General features: G+C 38.4%; 1 protein-coding gene across 3 annotated transcripts in view; it reads right to left on the minus strand.

The window, feature by feature from the left end:
- Positions 1–19,021, minus strand: part of uts2r2 (urotensin-2 receptor 2) — a 116,925-nt gene that overhangs the window by 12,122 nt on the left and 85,782 nt on the right. For 2 of the 3 annotated variants that reach the window (XM_052032745.1, XM_052032744.1), the window contains exon 9: positions 730–798. In XM_052032745.1, coding sequence (XP_051888705.1) covers positions 734–798 — 65 coding nt within the window. In that variant the 3' untranslated portion in view covers positions 730–733. Of the gene's footprint in view, positions 1–729; positions 799–9,522; positions 10,546–19,021 lie in introns of those variants that run through there. The other variant, XM_052032743.1, reaches the window with a different exon arrangement.

Genomic DNA, 19,021 nt, shown 5'->3' on the forward strand with positions numbered 1-19,021 from the left:
CTTTTTCCTACTTATGTCGTTGGTACCAACATGTACCACAACCTCTGGCTGCTCACCCTCCCCCTTCAGAATGCTGTGGACCTGATCTGAGACATCCTTGACCCTGGCACCTGGGAGGCAACATACCATCCGGGAATCTCTTTCATGTCCACAGAATCTCCCGCCTGCTCCCCTTACTATCCAGTCCCCAATCACTATTGCTCTCTTCTTCTCCCCCCTTCCCTTCTGAGCCACAGAGCCAGACTCAGTGCCAGTGACCTGACCGCTGTGGCTTTCCCCTGGTAGGTTGTCCCCCCCAACAGTATCCAAGGTGGTATGCCTGTTATTGAGGGGAACAGCCACAGGGGTACTCTGCATTATCTGCCTATTCCCTTCCCCTCTCCTGATAGTCACCCAGCTACCTGCCTCCTGCAACCTAGGTGTGGCTACCTCCCTGTAGCTTTTATCTGTCACCTCCTCATTCTCCTGTGTGAGCTGAAGGTCATACAGCTGCAGCTCCAGTTCCCTAACATGGTCTGTAAGGAGCTGCAGCTGGATGCACCTCCCGCAGATGTAGCTATCAGGGAGATTTGAGATCTCCCAGATCTCCCACATCTGGCAGGAAGAACACACCACTGACCCTGAATACATTGTCACTACTTTAGCTGGGCACCAGAGACTAAGAGTCCCGCTTCTCGCTCCAAGTCACAGCCCTTGCTACCTGGAAAAGAACTGGGTCCCAGCACTCACCTCTTTATATGGCTCCCACTTCTTGCACCAAGAGTTCCGCTTCTCGCTCCAAGTCACAGCCCTCGCTATCTGGAAAAGGGAAAAGATACAAAAGCCTGAAAGCACATACCACCAGGCTCAAGGACAGCTTCTATCCTGCTGTTATAAGACTATTGAACGGTTCCCTAGTATGACAAGATGGACTCTTCACCTCACAATCTACTTTGTTGTGGCCTTGCACCTTATTGTCTACCTGCACTGCACTTGCTCAGCACTTTTGGTATTGTATAGCATTGAACCATACCATGCAAAATCACTGAAAGGTTAATAGTAGTTTTAATAGAAATAAAATGTATTGGACACTTTGCCTTTGTGACTTGCGTTTGAATGATGCCACAGAAATATCCTGTCAACTTTAAGGCTTCAATGTAAAGTAAATTTCTTCCAGTTCCAACAAGACATGCAGACATGTGATCAATACAAGCAAGACACTTAATAATCAACAAGCTGACCATTACATTCAATGGGGTTGCAATGCTGGGAATTTATTTGGGCCATCAAACCTGGTGTACTTAATTATTCATCTCATTTAATCACACCTACTCAGATTTTTTTCCTCAATATCTCCTTTCCCCACAGAAATATCAAACTTCACAGTATTTTAATTTGTTCTATGTTAATGCCATTCTCATAAATTGTACTCAACATTGACGTGACCTTTCCTGTTTCTGCAGCAATGTTTTTTGAATTCAACCACAGCAAAGCTTGACCTGCATTCTCATATTATGACTCTTTGTTCCCAATTCTGTACCAAGAGGGAGGTTTTTCACAGTCTGCTCTCAACGACCTTCAAACAGAACTGCCCTCAAGAGAATTATCTTGTTCCTTATCAGAGGCAACCAGGTCCATCACTGAATTCATGTAAGTCAATCATGGGTTAGCTTTCTCCAAGGCCAGTAGATTTTCCTGAAGATTAAGCGCTCAGTACTGAACATAATGGTCTAATTGAACCAGACTGGTGTCCAGTACAATTGTAGTCAATTATAAAGTCAGCTTGGTGTCCATAAATGTATAAAACAGTTTCTGTTATCTAGAACAAATACCCCTCACCTATGTACAGAATTAGGAACAAACAGTCATGGTATGAGAATTCAGGTCAAGCTTAGCTGTGGGTGAATTTAGAATAGCCCTCACCTACGTAACAAAGTAGCTTTAAAAACAAAATATTAATCATGCGCAAAGTGAAATAAAACAAAGACAAATTAAACAGGAAGAAAGTCTACAGATTTATGAAGCAAGATTGTTTATCCTTCTCATTTCCAGTTGTTATAACAATGGAAAGTTATAGAAATTGTGGAACTGTGTTTTTGTAGAAACTATCCAAAAGGCATAGACATTGATTTTCAATGAGGAAATTACTCAAATTTAGCCAGTTCCATTTCAATTTGGTACAATATTAATACTACAATTGACCAAAATCCTCCAATGTTTTGCAGGTATGCATAATTATTTTGGAGAATCTGTATGATTGTTGTCTGAGCTATTAGTCCAACTGAGTTACATTACATGTTGGCTTGAAATGACCCCATTGTCCCTAGGTTAGGGAGATTTGCCTAGTTACCACTCCAAACCAATATCTAAATGCTGGAAAGCATAATTATACAAATGTAATGTCAGGAAATTGGAGAGCAATTAGCTGTGGTCACTCATGAGTATATTTTCCCAAATACACAAATTAAAAATAGCTCCCTAGATTATGTACCGGAGTGCTATGGTATTTCACAGAGATTGGCCTTTTCATGAGGAAGAGTTTTCAAGAAAGGACAAGGAAAATTGGATTACAAAAATACAGTATTAGCTTTAATGGTCATAATTCATAAGAATCTTTTACACAGGTTTCTGATGAGTTACTTAGTTAAGTGTGCATATGCACTTCCAGCAACGATTGCTGGACAACAATGATGAGTGGGAAGCCTGACTGATTTCAGTTTCCCAATCCATTCTGTATCTGTGGTCTCGTGACCACCACCAGGGCTCAGAGTAGCTAATTCTGCATGGTCTAAGAGCTGAATCTGGGGAACGATGACCTGCACATGACAGTGATTGATCATTGGAAAAACTTGCCGAACTATCATGGAGGTGAGATAAAATTGGTTTATTATTGTCACATGTACAAAAAATTTTGCTTTGCATGCCATCCATACAGATCATTTCATTACAATAGTGGATTGAGATAGTACAAGGGAAAACAATAATAGAATGCAGAATAAAGTGTGACTGTTACTGAGAAAGTGCAGTGCAGGTAGACAATAAGGTGCAAGGCCACAACAAAGTAGATTGTGAGGTCAAGAGTCCATCTTATTGTACTTGAGAACCATTCAATAGTCTTATAACTGCGGGATAGAAGCTGTCCTTGAGCCTGGTGGGAGGTGTTTTCAGGCTTTTGTATCTTCTACCTGATGGGAGCAGGGAGAAGAGAGAATGTTTGGGGTGGGTGGGGGTCTTCGATTACATTGGCTGCTTTACTGAGGCAACGAGAAGTTTAAACAGACTCCATAGAGAGGCTGGTTTCCATGATGTGCTGAACTGTGTCTACAACTCTCTGCAGTTTCTTGCGATCATGGGCAGAGCAGTTGCTATACCAAGCCGTGATGCATCCAGATAGGATTCTTTCTATGGTACATTGATAAAAATTGGTGCGGGTCAAAGGGGACATGCCAAATTTCTTTAGCCTCCTGAGGAAGTAGAGGTGCTGGTGAGCTTTCTTGGCCGTGGCACCAACGTGGTTGGACCAGGACAGGCTATTGGTGATGTTCACTCCTGGGAATTTGAAACTCTCAACCCCCTTAACCTCAGAAACATTGGCATAGACAGGAGCATCTGCACTAACCCCATTCCTTAAGTTAATGACCAGCTCTTTTGTTTTGCTGACATTGAAGGAAAGGTTGTTGTCATGATACCATGCCACTCGGCTCTTCCTGTACTCCGACTCATCAATATTCAAGATTCGGACCACGACGGAGGTGTCATCTGCAAACTTGTAGGTGGAGTTAGAGCAGAATCTGGCCACACAGTCATGAGTGTATAGGGAGTAAAGTAGGGGGCTGAAGACGCAGCCTTGTGGGGCACTAGTGTTGAGAATAATCGTGCCGGAGGTGTTGCTGCCTATCCTCACTGATTGTGGTCTGTTGGTCAGGAAGTCAAGGATCCAGTTGCAGAGGGAGTTATTGAGTCCCAGGTCTAGGATTTTGGAGATGAGTTTATTTGGAATTATAGTATTGAAAGTGGAGCTGTAGTTAATAAACAATAGTCTAACGTAGGTGTCTTTACTGTCCAGATGCTCCAGAGATGACAGTAGGGCCAGGGAGATGGTGTCTGCCGTGGACCTGTTTCAGCAGTAGGCAAATTGCAGTGGGTTGAGGTCTTCTGGGAGGCTGGAGTTGATGCGTGCCATGACATCACTTCATGATGGTGGATGTCAGAGCCACCGGGCAGTAGTAATTAAGGCATGTTACCTTATTATTCTTAGACTTTAATTGAATGCTGATTTATACCACTTGTTAATTTTATGTCAAGTTGATTATTGTGAGGAAAAAATACTGTAGAAAACATACTGTGCTACCAGAGAAGAATTGTGGAGTAAGGCTTCACTTTGAATGGTACTTGTTTGGTCTCCAAAATTGGAACGTTTTACACAGACAATAAGACCATTCTTTTTGTAGAACACTTTTCTCACTTTTTGTTCAATTTCATAGTTTATTGATTAGCAACAAGCCACAGTTCTTGGATTTTGATTTCTATGAGTCTTGTGCTTTAGATGAATGGTGTTATCCCCTTTCAGAAAGGAAGATGCCTCACATTATGAGTAGTGTGTGGAATCTGTGAGTTAGAGAGTCACAGATTCTACACAGTAATAATTTGCGGCATATTCCAGTTTGTTAAAAGGTCAACACGCAACATAATTTTTGAATTGATTAAAGTAGGTTTATTGAAGACATGCACATAAAATGTAATCATTTTTCAACTATGGATAATTAAGAGTCATGCTGGTCCTTCCTTTGTCCTTTGTTAAAGAATAATAATCAGGTTAGATTAGTCTGCTGCGCAATTTTTAACCAAAGACAGGTGTTCAGGTCTGCATGACTCCCATTTTTCCCATCTGGATCTTTCAAACCAAAAAATTTCCTGTTGTTTTTCGAAGAATTTACCTTTCCAGAAAGCAGGAAATTGCCAGCTAGTTAGCTTAGCATCTGTCATAGAGAAAACATTAAAAGCTATTATTAGAGATGTTAAGAAAGGCACTGAGAAAATAATCAAGTCAATCAGGTAAAGCCAGCTTGGTCTAATGAAGGGAAATCATGTTTGATCAATTCTTTTTGAAGTAACATGTAGTGTGCATCTTTTTTCTGGCTGGCAGGACCCAAGGGATAGAGTGCCACAGGGATTGGTGCTGGGGCCTCAACCCTTTACGATTTATAAAAGGGGGAGTGGAGCTGTGGCTGCCGATGCTGATGTCAGAAAAATAGATGGGAAAGTAAGTCATGAAGAGGCCACAAGGAGACTACAAAGATATATAGGTTAAGTGCAGGGGCAATGATTTTGTAAATGGAGCAGAGTCTGGAACATGTGCAATTGTTATTTTGGCAGGGAAAAAAAACATAATATTTAAATGACTGCCAAGCTCTGAGACATCTTAATTACTTGTTTCACACAAAAGGCTAATATGCAGTTTCAGCAAGTAATTAGGAAACCTAACAAGTTAAAATCATTTATTGAGATGGGTATTAAATACAAGAATTACACTTCAGTTATACAGGGGATTGATAACACACTAGAGTATTGTGTACAGTAATGGTCTCCTTAATTAAGGTGTAAATTTGTTGGAAGCATTTCAGCGGTTTAGTCGACTGATACCTGGAATGGGTGAGTTGTCTTAATGAAAGTTTGGAGAGGTTAGGCGCGGAGCCCCTGGAGTTTAGAAGAGGGAGAAGGGATGTGATTGATTTATATAAGATTTTGAGGAGTCTTGACTGGGTTGATGTGGAGAGATGTTTCTCCTTTTGGGAGATCCTAGAACTACAAGGTCACAGTTTAAAAATAAGGGGTCAATCATTTAAAGACAGAGATGAGCCAACATTATTTTCTCTCAGAGCATCCTGAGACTTTGGAACTCTCTTCCATCAAAGGATGGCAGAAGCAGAGTCTTTTGAATAATTTTGAAAAATGAGGGGTATGCAGAGTTGAAATTACATCAGCTATGATTTTATTGAATGGCAGAGGGGGCTCAAGGCAGCAAGAGGCCCACTCCTGCTCCTAATTAAAATGTTGATATGGTCATATGAGAGAAGACATTGGCTGAGCTGTAAAGCAATCAGCAGACTGCAGAGAGGAAGATGCCATTATTGACCCAAGTGGGAAGGGCGCTGGATTGAACTGGGGAGGGAGGGGAAAGAGAATAACTTCATCTGAATCATATTTTCTTCTGAATCATCTGAATCAATTTGCTTAGTTACATCCTCAAAAAATTAATTCGGATTTGTGAGACATGATCTCCCCTGCACAAAACCATGCTGACTCCTAATCAGTCCCTGCCTTTAGTGATCACAAATCCTGTCTCTCAGAATCTTCTCCAACAACTTCCCTCTCAGTAATGCAAGGTTCACCGGCTTGCAATTTCCGGCCTTATCCCTACTGTCCTTTTTGAAAAAGGCACAACTTTTTGCTGTCCTCTAGTCTTCTGGTACCTCTTCCTCCTCCCTGATACAGACATGCTCCAGAATATTGACATACCCCTCATTTAATTCTCCAGCCTCCACATCCTTCTCTCTGGTGAATACCAATGAGGGATTCCACAGGGAAATATGTCATGATTAAATGTCAGGAAAAAATAATCCTTTTTGAATGGAGAACGATAAAAAATAGTAAAGAAAGCGGATTTGAAGGGGCTATGGAAGAAGAGTGCTATAATGTGTTGCAGGAGAATGCTTGTTTGAATGAGGGGATTATTAGGGTAAATTCAGGATGAGTGTTTTCATAAACTGGGAGAGTTAGAGGAGATAGAAAAGTCTTTCGGTAAGTATTTGTAACAGTGCTGTGTACTGACTCTGAAGGGGTAAAGTATAACTGAACAAGGATGGGAGCATTGGATGTGGAACAGTGTGTATTGAAGAAATCTCTGGTAATGAAATGATATCTTAAAGTCCAAATGTCACTTTGTCACCTTTTTTTTTAAGATTAAAATCCTCAGTTGAGAAATATAAAATGTACATGATACATCATTTCATTGAGAAATATAAAATGTACATGATACATCATTTCAATGCAGTACAAAATAACCAAAGGGTGCACATTCCCACTCCAACAATGAGTCTTCATTGTTTTGATTTCTCCTTCAGATTTTAATCCACTTGGGATTTTATCTTCAAGTGTAACTAAAAGGGGGTGCTCTTGAGGCTTGTAAATACGTAAATATTTAGTTCAGAGGTTTGCCATCTACAAGCTATTGTTGGCTTTTTCTGGGATGGTAGGTATATTCTGTTTTCATTAAGAATAGCAGAATTCTACCGAATTGCACTCTATTTATTCTAAAGGGAAGTAAAATGTACTCATAGAAGCAGGGACATATAATCGACTTTGCCAACACATTGCTCTGTGTAATTAAAGAAACCTCTTTCAAACTTCAAACTTAGTTCACTTTTTTGTCTTTCCATCCAAATGCTCCATCTTCATAGTTTTGGGTTGCTCAATAAGATTTCTAGACCCTGATTAATTCCAACACAGGAGTAAACAAAGGGTGATGCTGAGACAATCATGGTTTACAAAAAATTATTCTCATTTCAAGCAGGTGATGGATAAAAACAAATAAAACTGAAAAAAATACACACTCGGCAACACATGATTCATCATCTCTTAGGCAGAGTCTTGTCATTTGCTTCCTGTTAACACAAGGATTTTAAACCACTGAATCAATGCTAATTCACTGCTCATACAAAAAAGTTTTTTTTTATAAAATGAAATTATATGCCCCATTTTATATAATTTATAAAGTTGCAATGCAGCACAATCTGGCTGAGTTTTTAATTGCCTTCTAGCAATTACGCAGTAACTACAACATTTTAAGTATGGAAACCAAAGTTACTAATGTGTAGGGAATTTCTAATAAAGAACAGATAACTGAAGTTGATTTAGTAATTCAGAGATAATACTGGGAGTTTTATAGATTTGGCAGACTTTCTGGTCATTAATGAAAATGCCCCAGTTTCTGCTGCTTTAAAGTGAAGTGCTGGATACCAGTTCGTGGAAAGATCTGCTGGCCAGAGACACTTGTGGATCTGATGTTGCTGCACTTAGACGGAGCCTGCTGTTCGATAGGATTCAATGTCAAATTAAAACAAAGCACCTTTTATTTGCACTCATGCCAAACAGTGGAAATAAGCCAAGTCCTGACATTCTTAGCCTGGAAGTTGTTCATGCCCAAAGTAATCCATTATTGGAAAAATCTTGGGAAATGCCAGCTGGGTGGAAGTTTTCACAAGGAGTTCTTGCTACAGAATGCTGTGCCCAGAATTCTATACATATTTAGTAGGTTTCTAATAAAAGTAGAGAAAAAGGAAAACTAGATAACAGTGGAGAAAAAATTACAATAAAGGGAAAATGGCATGAAGAAGATGTAATAAGCCATTGTTTCCTCTTACCTACTGTTCTTTAACCAATCTACATTAATATGTTATCCCAAACCCAGGCTCTCATTCTATGTCATCACCTCTGTGTGTTGGCTTTTCAAATGCCTTTTTAAATTCTAGATATATTAAATCCACTGTTCCCCTAATCTACCCTGCTGGTTATATCTTCAAAAAACTTTATTGGATTTGTCAAGGATGGCTTCTTCTTTATCAAACCATGTTGACTGTGCCAAATACTGTTCTGATTTTCCAAGTGCCCTATGACCAATTGCCTGATGTGCAATTATACCAGTATTCAGTTGTTTATTCGTACATCTTTATTCTACATTTGAAAATGCTGTATATTAAATTGTTGTGATTCAAGCATATGGGATTAGTGTCAAACTGCTCTCACTGGATTAAGGAGATGTTGCAAATGATTTAGCAACTCAGCATCTGATATGCTCAAAGCTTTTAAGTCATAAACTGTATAGGGCAGAATTGTTTTGATTTATTCATTTAACAGAATTTTGCGTTAAATTAAGCAGGTTTAAAGAAGTGCTGTAGTTCATCTTTGGATGAAATTTTCTGTCCTCAAAGGACTGAATAAAATTAACTTGTGAGCACCTACCTAATAACACTGTGCAGGTGAATACTGGTCCTTTATTGTAGCAGTCTGTAAGGATGACCTGTTTAGGATGAGAGGGGCTTATCACTTGTACAGAAGCTGTTTTGTGCTCAAGAAGTTCTGTTCTATAGTTACCAGAACTAGTAACTTTTGGGGATCAAAGTATTTCCTGGAAATAAAACAGCAAAATAAACAGCACAGAATACAGAAATATGTGAACAAACAACAGCTGGAGCTTAACAGACTGCAGGCCATTTGGTTTACAGCAACCTGTACACTAAACCCCATTGTACAACATTCAATGTTATGTCAGTCCCATTGAAACCAACTTGGATTCTAAAAATGAAGTATTGTATTAAAGAAACAAAATATAATGAAATGAGATGTTTCCATAGTACTGGTTGTTTCTCAATATCTGGGAAAGCAGGAGTTGAGTATTTTACCAGAAATGCTGCAATTTATTCAAGCAATTGAGAGAATTGTTTAAAGATGAAAATTTGAATAAGCTAGACACAGCACTGTGTATTAAACCCCAAAACTCACAGCATTTATTTATATAGATTCTCTCATAAAATCTACTCAGGTACAAACACTGCCAGAGGTTAATATGACAATTCTAGCACGAGAAACAACTATCTTGAAAGCTCCTCATTAGAACAGTGCTGACCTGATATTATTTTTAGTGAAGAAATATGAAAAATGTTGTATATTTTTTGTGTGAAAGTTTTATACCCAATACATGTAGGCTTCAATAAAAGGTAAAATGTACAAACTAGATAAGAAGTCCAAACTGCAATTCTAATGATAGCTCCGTCAATACTTGATCCATATTCATTCATTATTTTTAATTCAGATTTCCAGCATCTGCAGTTTTTTTGGTTTTAGATAGCAATTTTTGTACTTGATCAGACAGTTCTCTCTTAGAGTGTCCCTCAATACTGAGAATGCCTTATCATCCAGTTAATAACTATTTGGCCAGTCAATTAATAACTTAACTATTTCATCAACCAGTTCATAACTTCAATATTTGGCCAGCCTGTTAATAATTTCAATACCAAATCAGTCAAGTACCAAAAGTTGATGTAAAGTGAGAATACTTGATCAATTTAACAGCAATATCTAATGACCAATCAGTTCTTAACTTCATTTAAACAGTAACAATTAACATATATTCAGAACTCCAACAAAAACCATTACATACACCATTAAAAATTAACTATTCTTGAAATACTGATAGTGATGAGACAACAGAGCCCAATTACCAACACCACATTATTCACTCTCTATTTTACTTTCAATCAGCACATGATCTAACTTTGTTAAAATGTACAACTGATTTACTGCTGTGTTTTCATTAACTACTTTCCAGGGATAACATGCTTGCCCTCTGCTCTTCTGTATGCCAACCAGTTCATGGTAACGAAGGGTCTTTGATGGCATGGGCTGGATCACATGTGAAGGATACAGTGATGGCATACCGGGTGCCCCACTCCACCTTTTCCACATAATGGAGATTTTCTGAGCCCGATGTGAAGAATGAAACTCGACCTGGGATATGAAAGATGAGCAACAATGAACTCTAATGCAGACTTAGGTCATGTAAGATTTATGTTTACAATTAAAGCCATTCTGATGGTTTTTCTGCTACTATAACGTATCTGTGTATTGTTGAGAAAATATTTAAAAATCAGTTACATCACTTAAAGTAATGAAACACATGGAAAGAAGGGTGGAAGCTAAAAACGTTACGAAGCAGGCATTCTTTCAGAATGTGCTCAGTTCATGTTAACTAGACACTAATCATGCCTGTCACTGTAGAACTACTGGTGCACAGCAGCCATATACCCCAAACAATGCAGAAGGTTTCTATTAATTGTAACTGGACACAACTCAAAAGCTGCATTTGCAGCGATGCAAAAACATTATGCACAATACAAGTACCTTCTGCCTCTATCGAATTATAAAGGACAACATTATTATTTCCTGTGCACACAAAGAAATAATTGCATTTCCCATTAGGAGTCAGGTTTGATTTGGGCACGTCAAAGTTGACTACAGTGGGATGTTACCATATAATATGCAAAAACACACAAAAATACAATGGATTCATTTTCTACTGAAAGTGATCCTCTTGCAGACAATCAACCAAGATATGTTCAAGTTAGTAAAGTTTGGTTCCCAGTGAATAACATTGATCTTGGTTCCGTGTAGCACTATCATCACAATGAGAAATCTTCCATATCTGAGCACATAATCTAACTTCACACAACAGTATATTGCTGTAAAATTGTTGTTACTTTTGGCATAACTTTATCTAAGATATTAAAACCTCTGTCTCTCCCTCTCAAGCAAAGGTGAATAATCCCAGATCACAACATTGCAATTTCTTTTGGTGGCCTGGTCAACATTTATCCCACAGCAAACAACACCAAAACTACATGGATTATCTACTCATGTGTCAAATTACAGGGACAGAATCTTGAAAAAAAGGACAATTTAGGGAAATAGGAGCTTGGTGGTTGGTGCAGGCTCAGTGGGCCAAAGCGCCTGTTTCTGCACTGTGTGACTGTGACACTGTAGGAACCGAGCTGTGCACAAATTGACAGCTGAATTTCCCCACGCAGAGACATTTTGTGCTTCAACATTCCTTCTTCATTTGCTCGAAATGGTCAGAGGTCCTTCCTTTTCTAATACACCTTTCCATCACGTAACTAAAACCCTATTTGAAGTTAGAAATTTCTGATGTGGTGGCTTCTGCATTTTTAGTCAGTGAACAGAAGAATTGGGTGCAGAATATTTAAAGTGACTTTGCTACACCGACTCCATATTCCTTATCTTTTAATGTCCAAAAATATTTTGATCACTGTCTTGAATCTATTCCGTGACTATGCGCCTACACCCCTCAGTGAAGAAGTTTATTCACAGTACAAAACAGGCAACTTTACAAGTTGGTCCATGACCCCAGGTCCTCAATACCACAACTAAGGAAAACAATATCCCTGCATCTACCCTGTATGCCCATATGTTTCAATGAGGTCACCTCTCATTTTTCTAAACTCAAGAGAGCTTAAGTCAAGCTTGTTTATTCCTTCCTCATAGGATAACTGCCCTTCCTAGGAATCAATCTGGGTGAGCCTTTGTCAGATTCGCACTTAAACAGAGAGACCAGACACAGGCACAATATTCTACCGTGGCCTCACCAAAGCACAATTTCAGTAAGACTTCTTCACTTGTGTCCTCAAATCCTCTTACAATAAAGGCCAACATACCACTTCCCTTCATAACTGCTTCCTGTATTTGCACTTGGCGTTCATACATAAGGAACTCAGGTCCCTCTGAACACTAAAACTGTTCAACCTTTCACCAAAATAAAAATATTCAGTATTTCTATTTTCCTGCTAAAGTGAATTATCTCATATTTTCTACATTACATTCCAAATGTTCCCACCCATTCACTTATCCTGTCTTTATCTCCCTGAATTCTTATAATTCATACCATTACACAGTCTTGCATCATCAGCAAAGTGGATTTAGTATACTTTGTCCATGGTAATCCATAGCATGAATCCTTGTCTGAATTATTGAAATAGACTGAATGCTGGTTTCCAGTACCAATCTCTGCAGCATTGCCCTAACCTCAGTCTCCCAACCAGAAAATAATATTCCTACTATTCTTCTATTAACCAGTCTTCAGTTCAATAGCGATATAGTACCTGCTGTTTCACGTACTCAAATTGTGTTTAATAACTTCTTGTATGGCACCTCCTGAATGTCCAAATACAGCACATCTTGATTTCCCAGCATCTATCCTGCTAGTTACAAACACCAAATACAATAACAAACGTATCATATATGATTTCCCTTTTCATGAATCCATGTTGACTCTACCAAATTCTATTATTATCCAAGTGCCTTGTTACCACTTCCCTAATAATAGATTATGGCATTTTTTCTGCTGATGAAGAATAGTGCCATGAGATCTTTTGCATCCACCTGATGTGTCAATCACCTGTAAACATTTACTCTGTTCCTTGAAGTTTAATGTAAATTTTTGCATACTGTTTAGTCAGTATAAAGGTCCTGAATTTCTGAAACTGCAAAAACTTAGGATTTCCTCGAAGCACAGAGTTAATGTTGAAAAGAAATTAGTTATCATTCAATAAACTTTATTTAGAAAAGTAAATGATGTCTATACCATATAAGACTTCATATCAAAAATTACCATGCATTATTATCCAAGGAGTTGATTCAGCAAAACATTTACTCAGAACAAGGTCTATTATCACTGACATATGATGTGGAATTTGTTGTTCTGTGGCAACAGTACAGTGCAAATTATAAGAATCTATAAATTACAAAAATAAATAAATAGTGCAAAAGGAATAATAACATAGTGTTCAAGGTTCATGGATCATTCAGAAATCTGACGGCTGAGGGGAAGAAGCTGTTCCTGAATTGTTGAGTTTGGGTCTTCTTGGTGAACATTATTCTAAAATAAATATAGATTTACAAGGGATGATGTAGGCATCTGATGTAGGTAGGTATCACTTTCATACTGCATTCTAGCTGCAGCATCAACAGCTTTGTAATAAAGTATGCATTCTTCCATAATATACTACATAGATGATTATGTTAAGTAAATGAATTATGCTTATTCCACAGACAGAACCTAATGTTTTCAAAAGTTTATGGATGATGCTTTTCTTACAGCATGTGAGCAATGATGTTATAGATGACAGAAGATTAGACCAGTAAAAGGAGATGCGGTCACTACTAGAACTTTCTTTGGTGAAAAGGACTGCTAGCACAAAACAGGCAGCAAAATTGCTATCGAGTATCATTAACCACTGAAAAAAGGTGATTCTGAAATTTTCATGAGCTCATACTCTTCATACTAGTGTTATAATTCAGACGTATACACAGTTTGCAATACTGGGATAACATTCATAAACTTTTACAAAAGTTGACACATTGGCTGTTGAAATATTTATGTTTCTGTAACCAAAAGTTCAATCTCCTCCAAAATGCTTACTGTATTTCTTGGTATTTAATGTCATTTTTTGCACAATTTTTAGTCAGTAAGATGCTGCATTTTAATTTTCTTGAAGTACAATACTGATGTTGAAAAGAATTTAGTTATTGACTGGTAAACATTGTTAATATAAGTAAATGGCCTCTTTCCTATAAATGTTCATATCAAAGCATGCATTTACTCTCCAAAGTGTTGATTCAGCAACTATCTACATGTAGTGAATATTGATTCACATTTTTTAACTGTTTAGCTGTTACATAGGCAAGGTGGGTGGTTCAAACAATCTCCCTTTAAAACTTCAATTTGTTAACTTAATCCTGTTTGAAATTTGAAATGCCTAGCAGTCTAAATAATCTCAGCACCTCAGAAGTAAAGTTAGCATTTGACTCCACAAACTATTTTGCCTGGTCACATTGGAAAGGCAGTAAACTCCGTTTGGACAGCACACATTCGTTGCACATGAAAATGGAAGAGGAAAAGAATAACTGGCACACCAAGCCTGTCCTAATCTGCCATGGCATGCCAGTTATTTGGGTTAACTCAACTGTAATTTCTCTGTGTTTTATGCTTCAGAACTGGAGTCAACGATGCATCATGTATTCTGATGTTTTCAGAATACAATCTACCTGTATATACAAGTTCAGTGCCGTCATTACTCAGTTGAATATGCAAAATATTTCCTTTAAAACTGCCAAGTCTCCTGCCAACCTCCAGTTACAAGCTCTGAGATAACTTAGAAACAGCTTGGATAATTTATTTAACAATAAGTGGCAGAGTGCATTCTGAGGACTTGCAGTCAATGAATTTAAGGCCTTCCAACACATCATGGGTAAACACTCATAAGTTCAAGAGAGTGCTTTGTTTTACATTTTACGATTGTGATGACCATGGAGGCTGAATATAATTACAAAATAACTATTTTCCACAAAACAGGTGACAAAAAGCTCCTGCAGCACTTTTTCATCTCTGTGTACTTATGGGGATAAACAAAGATACTATAAGAGGAATAATTACTGTGTATAGACAGCAAGACCATCAGTTGCCCACATGTTCCTTTAGTGAATTTCATCATCATATGCTGTGCAATAATGTTGGCAGAACTAGTCTCTTGAGGCAATGTTTATTCTACACTAGATTTCCCCTGGCTATAACCAACAACCATTTCCTTCCAACCTCCTAGTTTCATTTTAACCAAAAAATAATGTGGCACCTTTATACCTTATTCAAGTAGGGCCGCATGGATACAGTAAGTGAAGTAATTCCTGAGTCTAACATAAGGAAGTTATTAGAAAAAATTCTTGAGGGCCAGGATTAAACTACACTTTGAAGGGCAGAGATTGATAAAAGATAGTCACCGTGGCTTTGTCAGGGGAAGATCCTGCCTGACTAATTTGATTTAATTTTTGCGAAGAAGGACCAGAGTGTCCTGATGAGGGCAATGCTGTTGATGTAGCCTACATGGTCTCCAGTAGGGTTTTTAAACAAGGTCCCACATGGGTGACTGATCCATAGGATTTGAGCCCATGGGATTCATGACAAGTTGGCAATTTGGATCCAAAATTGGCTTGGTAATAAGAGGCTGAGAGCAATGGTAGAAGGTTGTTTTTATGATTGGAAGCCTGTAAGCAGTGATGTACCATAGGGATCAGTGCTGGGACTCTGACTGTTTGGTGTATATGTTAATGACTTGGATGTGAATATAAAAATTAAGGTTAGTATGCAAAAAATTGGTGGTTGCTGTTGATAGCAAGCAGGGTAGTCTTAGGCTACAGAGGTTATTAATGAGTTTGTAACACAGGAATAACAGCGGCAGGTGGAATTTAATCTGGAAAAGTGCAAAGTGATCAATTTTGGTTGGACATACACAATAAGTAGTTGGGACTTATACATAATAAATAGTAGGGGCTCAGGGAGTAATGAGGAACAGAGGGACCTTGATATAAAAATCCCTGAAGGTAGCAGTACAGAGAGTTAAGGTGGTGAGAAAGGCATATCAGATTCTTGCCTTTGTTAGCTGAGGGACTGAACACAAGAACAGGGAGGTTATGGTACAACTTCATAGAACATTGTTTAGGTCACAGCTGAAGTACTATGTGCAGTTCTGGTCACCACACTATAGGAAAGATGTAACTGCATTAGAGATGGTGCAGTGGAGATTCACCAGGACGTTCTCTGGATTGTAATGTTTCAGTTATGAAGAGAGATTGGACAGGCTCAATTTGCTTTCCTTGGAGTGGAGGGGACTAAGGAGGGACTGGTAGAGGTAAACCAAATTAGGAGAAGCAAATATAGGGAAATTTTCCCCAATGACACCAGTGTACAAGACCAGAGGGCATAGGTTTAAGATGAGGAGGAAGTTAAAAGGGGACCCAAGTAAGAATTTGTTTCACTCAGAGGGTGGTTGGAACATGGAGTGCATTACCTGAGGGTGTATTGGAGGCAGAGACTCTCACAACATTTAAAAAGTACCTAGATGAGCACCTGAACCACCAAAACATGGAAGGCTACGAACCAAGTGCTGGAAAATGGGATGAATTTAGGTGGGCCCTTGATGGTTAGCATGGACATGGTGGGCTGAAGGGCCTGTTTCTGCACTGTGTGACTTTTAAGGGCACTTTGCATTACCAATTCTCGAGAAAAAGAGGATGCAAATTATCCCTAGCTCACAACAATGGCAAGGTGGATTTTTCTTCTCTCCAGCTAAAAGACCAACTTTTCTGGCTACAGCAGGCACTTTCTAGATGATGAGCTACTGGTCCTATGCCTGTATCCTAGCACTCCAAGTGCAAAATGAACAACAGCCCAGAGAGTAGTTGTTCGCTGTCTAGTATCGGCCTCTTTGTTTATGACCTTCCTGGAACATCTGACAGCAATTTGGAAAGGAATTAGAATAACTAATTACAACTTGGGTCAGGTCACCTTCATTTGACGCACACGTTAAGCTTTCATCACGGCACACCAGAATACAAACTCTGAATAATTCCCGAGTTTGTAGCTGTGGTCCCAGGAAAAATGCTGAGCTCAGTTGTGGGAGAAATTGAAATACAATTCTTGCCAAAAACAATGAAAACAGCAGGTAAAGGATAGGGCTATGTACACAATATTTCTTTTAAGTACAAACATTCCATATAATTTCTTGGTCATAGTACATTTTACAAAGAATTAAACAACCTTAGCAAATGATAATGACACCAAAAGCTTACATAAAAGTAAGGTCATCAGAGGCATACTGTAAACAAACAAAATCTTTCTTTTGAATCAATCATTTAGTATTTTCTTTAATGATCTCATCTGTTAAAGTATAACACCCATTAACAGTATTTGATCTTAACTTACCACAACAGGCTAAAATTTTGCATATGTATTTATCAATTTCTACCTATTGTCAGCTTGTTCTTGGAAAGTATGCTCTGCCAGAGTTTTACTGCACACTTTACAGATTCATGTCATTTTCTCAACAAACAATCAGGCAGCATAATTTAATTTCGATAGAAAGCACAATTACTTGTCAGATGCAAATGTTATACAGACCATCCACGAGTAGCAGGTTCTGCTTTTACCAATGTCCATAAGTTGATTTTGTCCGTAAATCCAAAAATACACAAAAAAAACACTTGATATGGTAACCATACCTCCATGGTATTGTAATGAATGGCATCAAAAGCATGCAAGATTGATAATAAAGAACAATTACTAAGAGTGGAGAGGAAGAGGAACCTAGTTCTGCTGTTTGTAGGGACAATTGTTCATATGTACACTGGACTTTTTAATTTAATAATATTATGGGAGCTTGTTTGTATGTATGGGTGTCCCTATGTTGGGCATTTATAATGCAGAGATGGCCTGTAGTTATGAATAATGTGGTTTATTGTACTGTAGATAGTTGTGTTATTTACATTAATAGAAATATATTAATGGTAAATCAATTGTTATTCTCTTGTTTTGTAAGTCTGAATGTTCTTTTATAATAAACTTCGCAAAATAATATTAATTCTACGCACTGATTATAAATGATGATTGAAGCGACCCGCTGCCTGCTTTATTCCCACAGCCAGAACTACTTTATGCAGCCCGGCAGTCTGATCTATTACCTTTTTCCCAGAGCTCTGCAAATTCTTACCTTTCAGATATCTATCCAGCTCCCTTTTGAATGCTACATCTGGCAGTGCAATCCAGAACCTATACTGGCTGCATAAGGAAAGTTTTCCTTGCATTCTATGAACCCTAGCTCTTGACCCTTGCACCAATGGGAGCAGTTTCACTGGATCTAGTCTGTCTACACCCTTTGTAATAATAAATGTCAGATCCCCTGGCAGTCACTTTTCCCAAGAAGAACTACCTCAGCTTCTTCAGTTTATCCCCAAATTATGTTGGTAAACCTCTCTTAAGCCATCCATTATGCCTTTCTTGAACTATGGCACCCAAAACTCTTTGCAATACCAGTGCTTTACAAAGCTTCATCACGACTTCCTTTTTATATTCCTTTTCTTATAAAGCATAGAATTCCATTAACCTGTTTCAAGCTGCCCCACCATTTTCAATGAATTATACACATATACCTCCCTAGATCCCTCTGTCCAGCTACCCCTTTTAGAATTGCGCCCTCTAGTTTATTTTGCCTCCTCATTCTACCCATCAAAATGTAAATGCTGAGAATTGCAAAGTTAGCTTTTATCTGCCATGTACATGGTCATATCACCAGTCTGCCCATAATTCCTTGAAGTCTATTACTCTGTTCCTCAAAGTGTACCACACTTAGATATGCAGGTTTGGAAACTGGTCTTTGTATTCTCAAATCCAAGCCATTAATACACTTTAAGAAAAGCAGTGGTCCTTGTAACAACCACAGAAGAACTCTACTGTACATTTCCTTCCAGTCAAAAAAAAAATCACATTTTACTACAACTCTGTGTTTTCCATTACTTAGCTAGTTGTCTAATCATGTGTTACAATCCCTTCTATTCCGTAGGCTTCAACCTTGATGATGTCTGT

This window comes from Pristis pectinata, chromosome 18 (genome assembly GCF_009764475.1).
Source record: "Pristis pectinata isolate sPriPec2 chromosome 18, sPriPec2.1.pri, whole genome shotgun sequence".
Lineage (NCBI taxonomy): Eukaryota > Metazoa > Chordata > Chondrichthyes > Rhinopristiformes > Pristidae > Pristis > Pristis pectinata.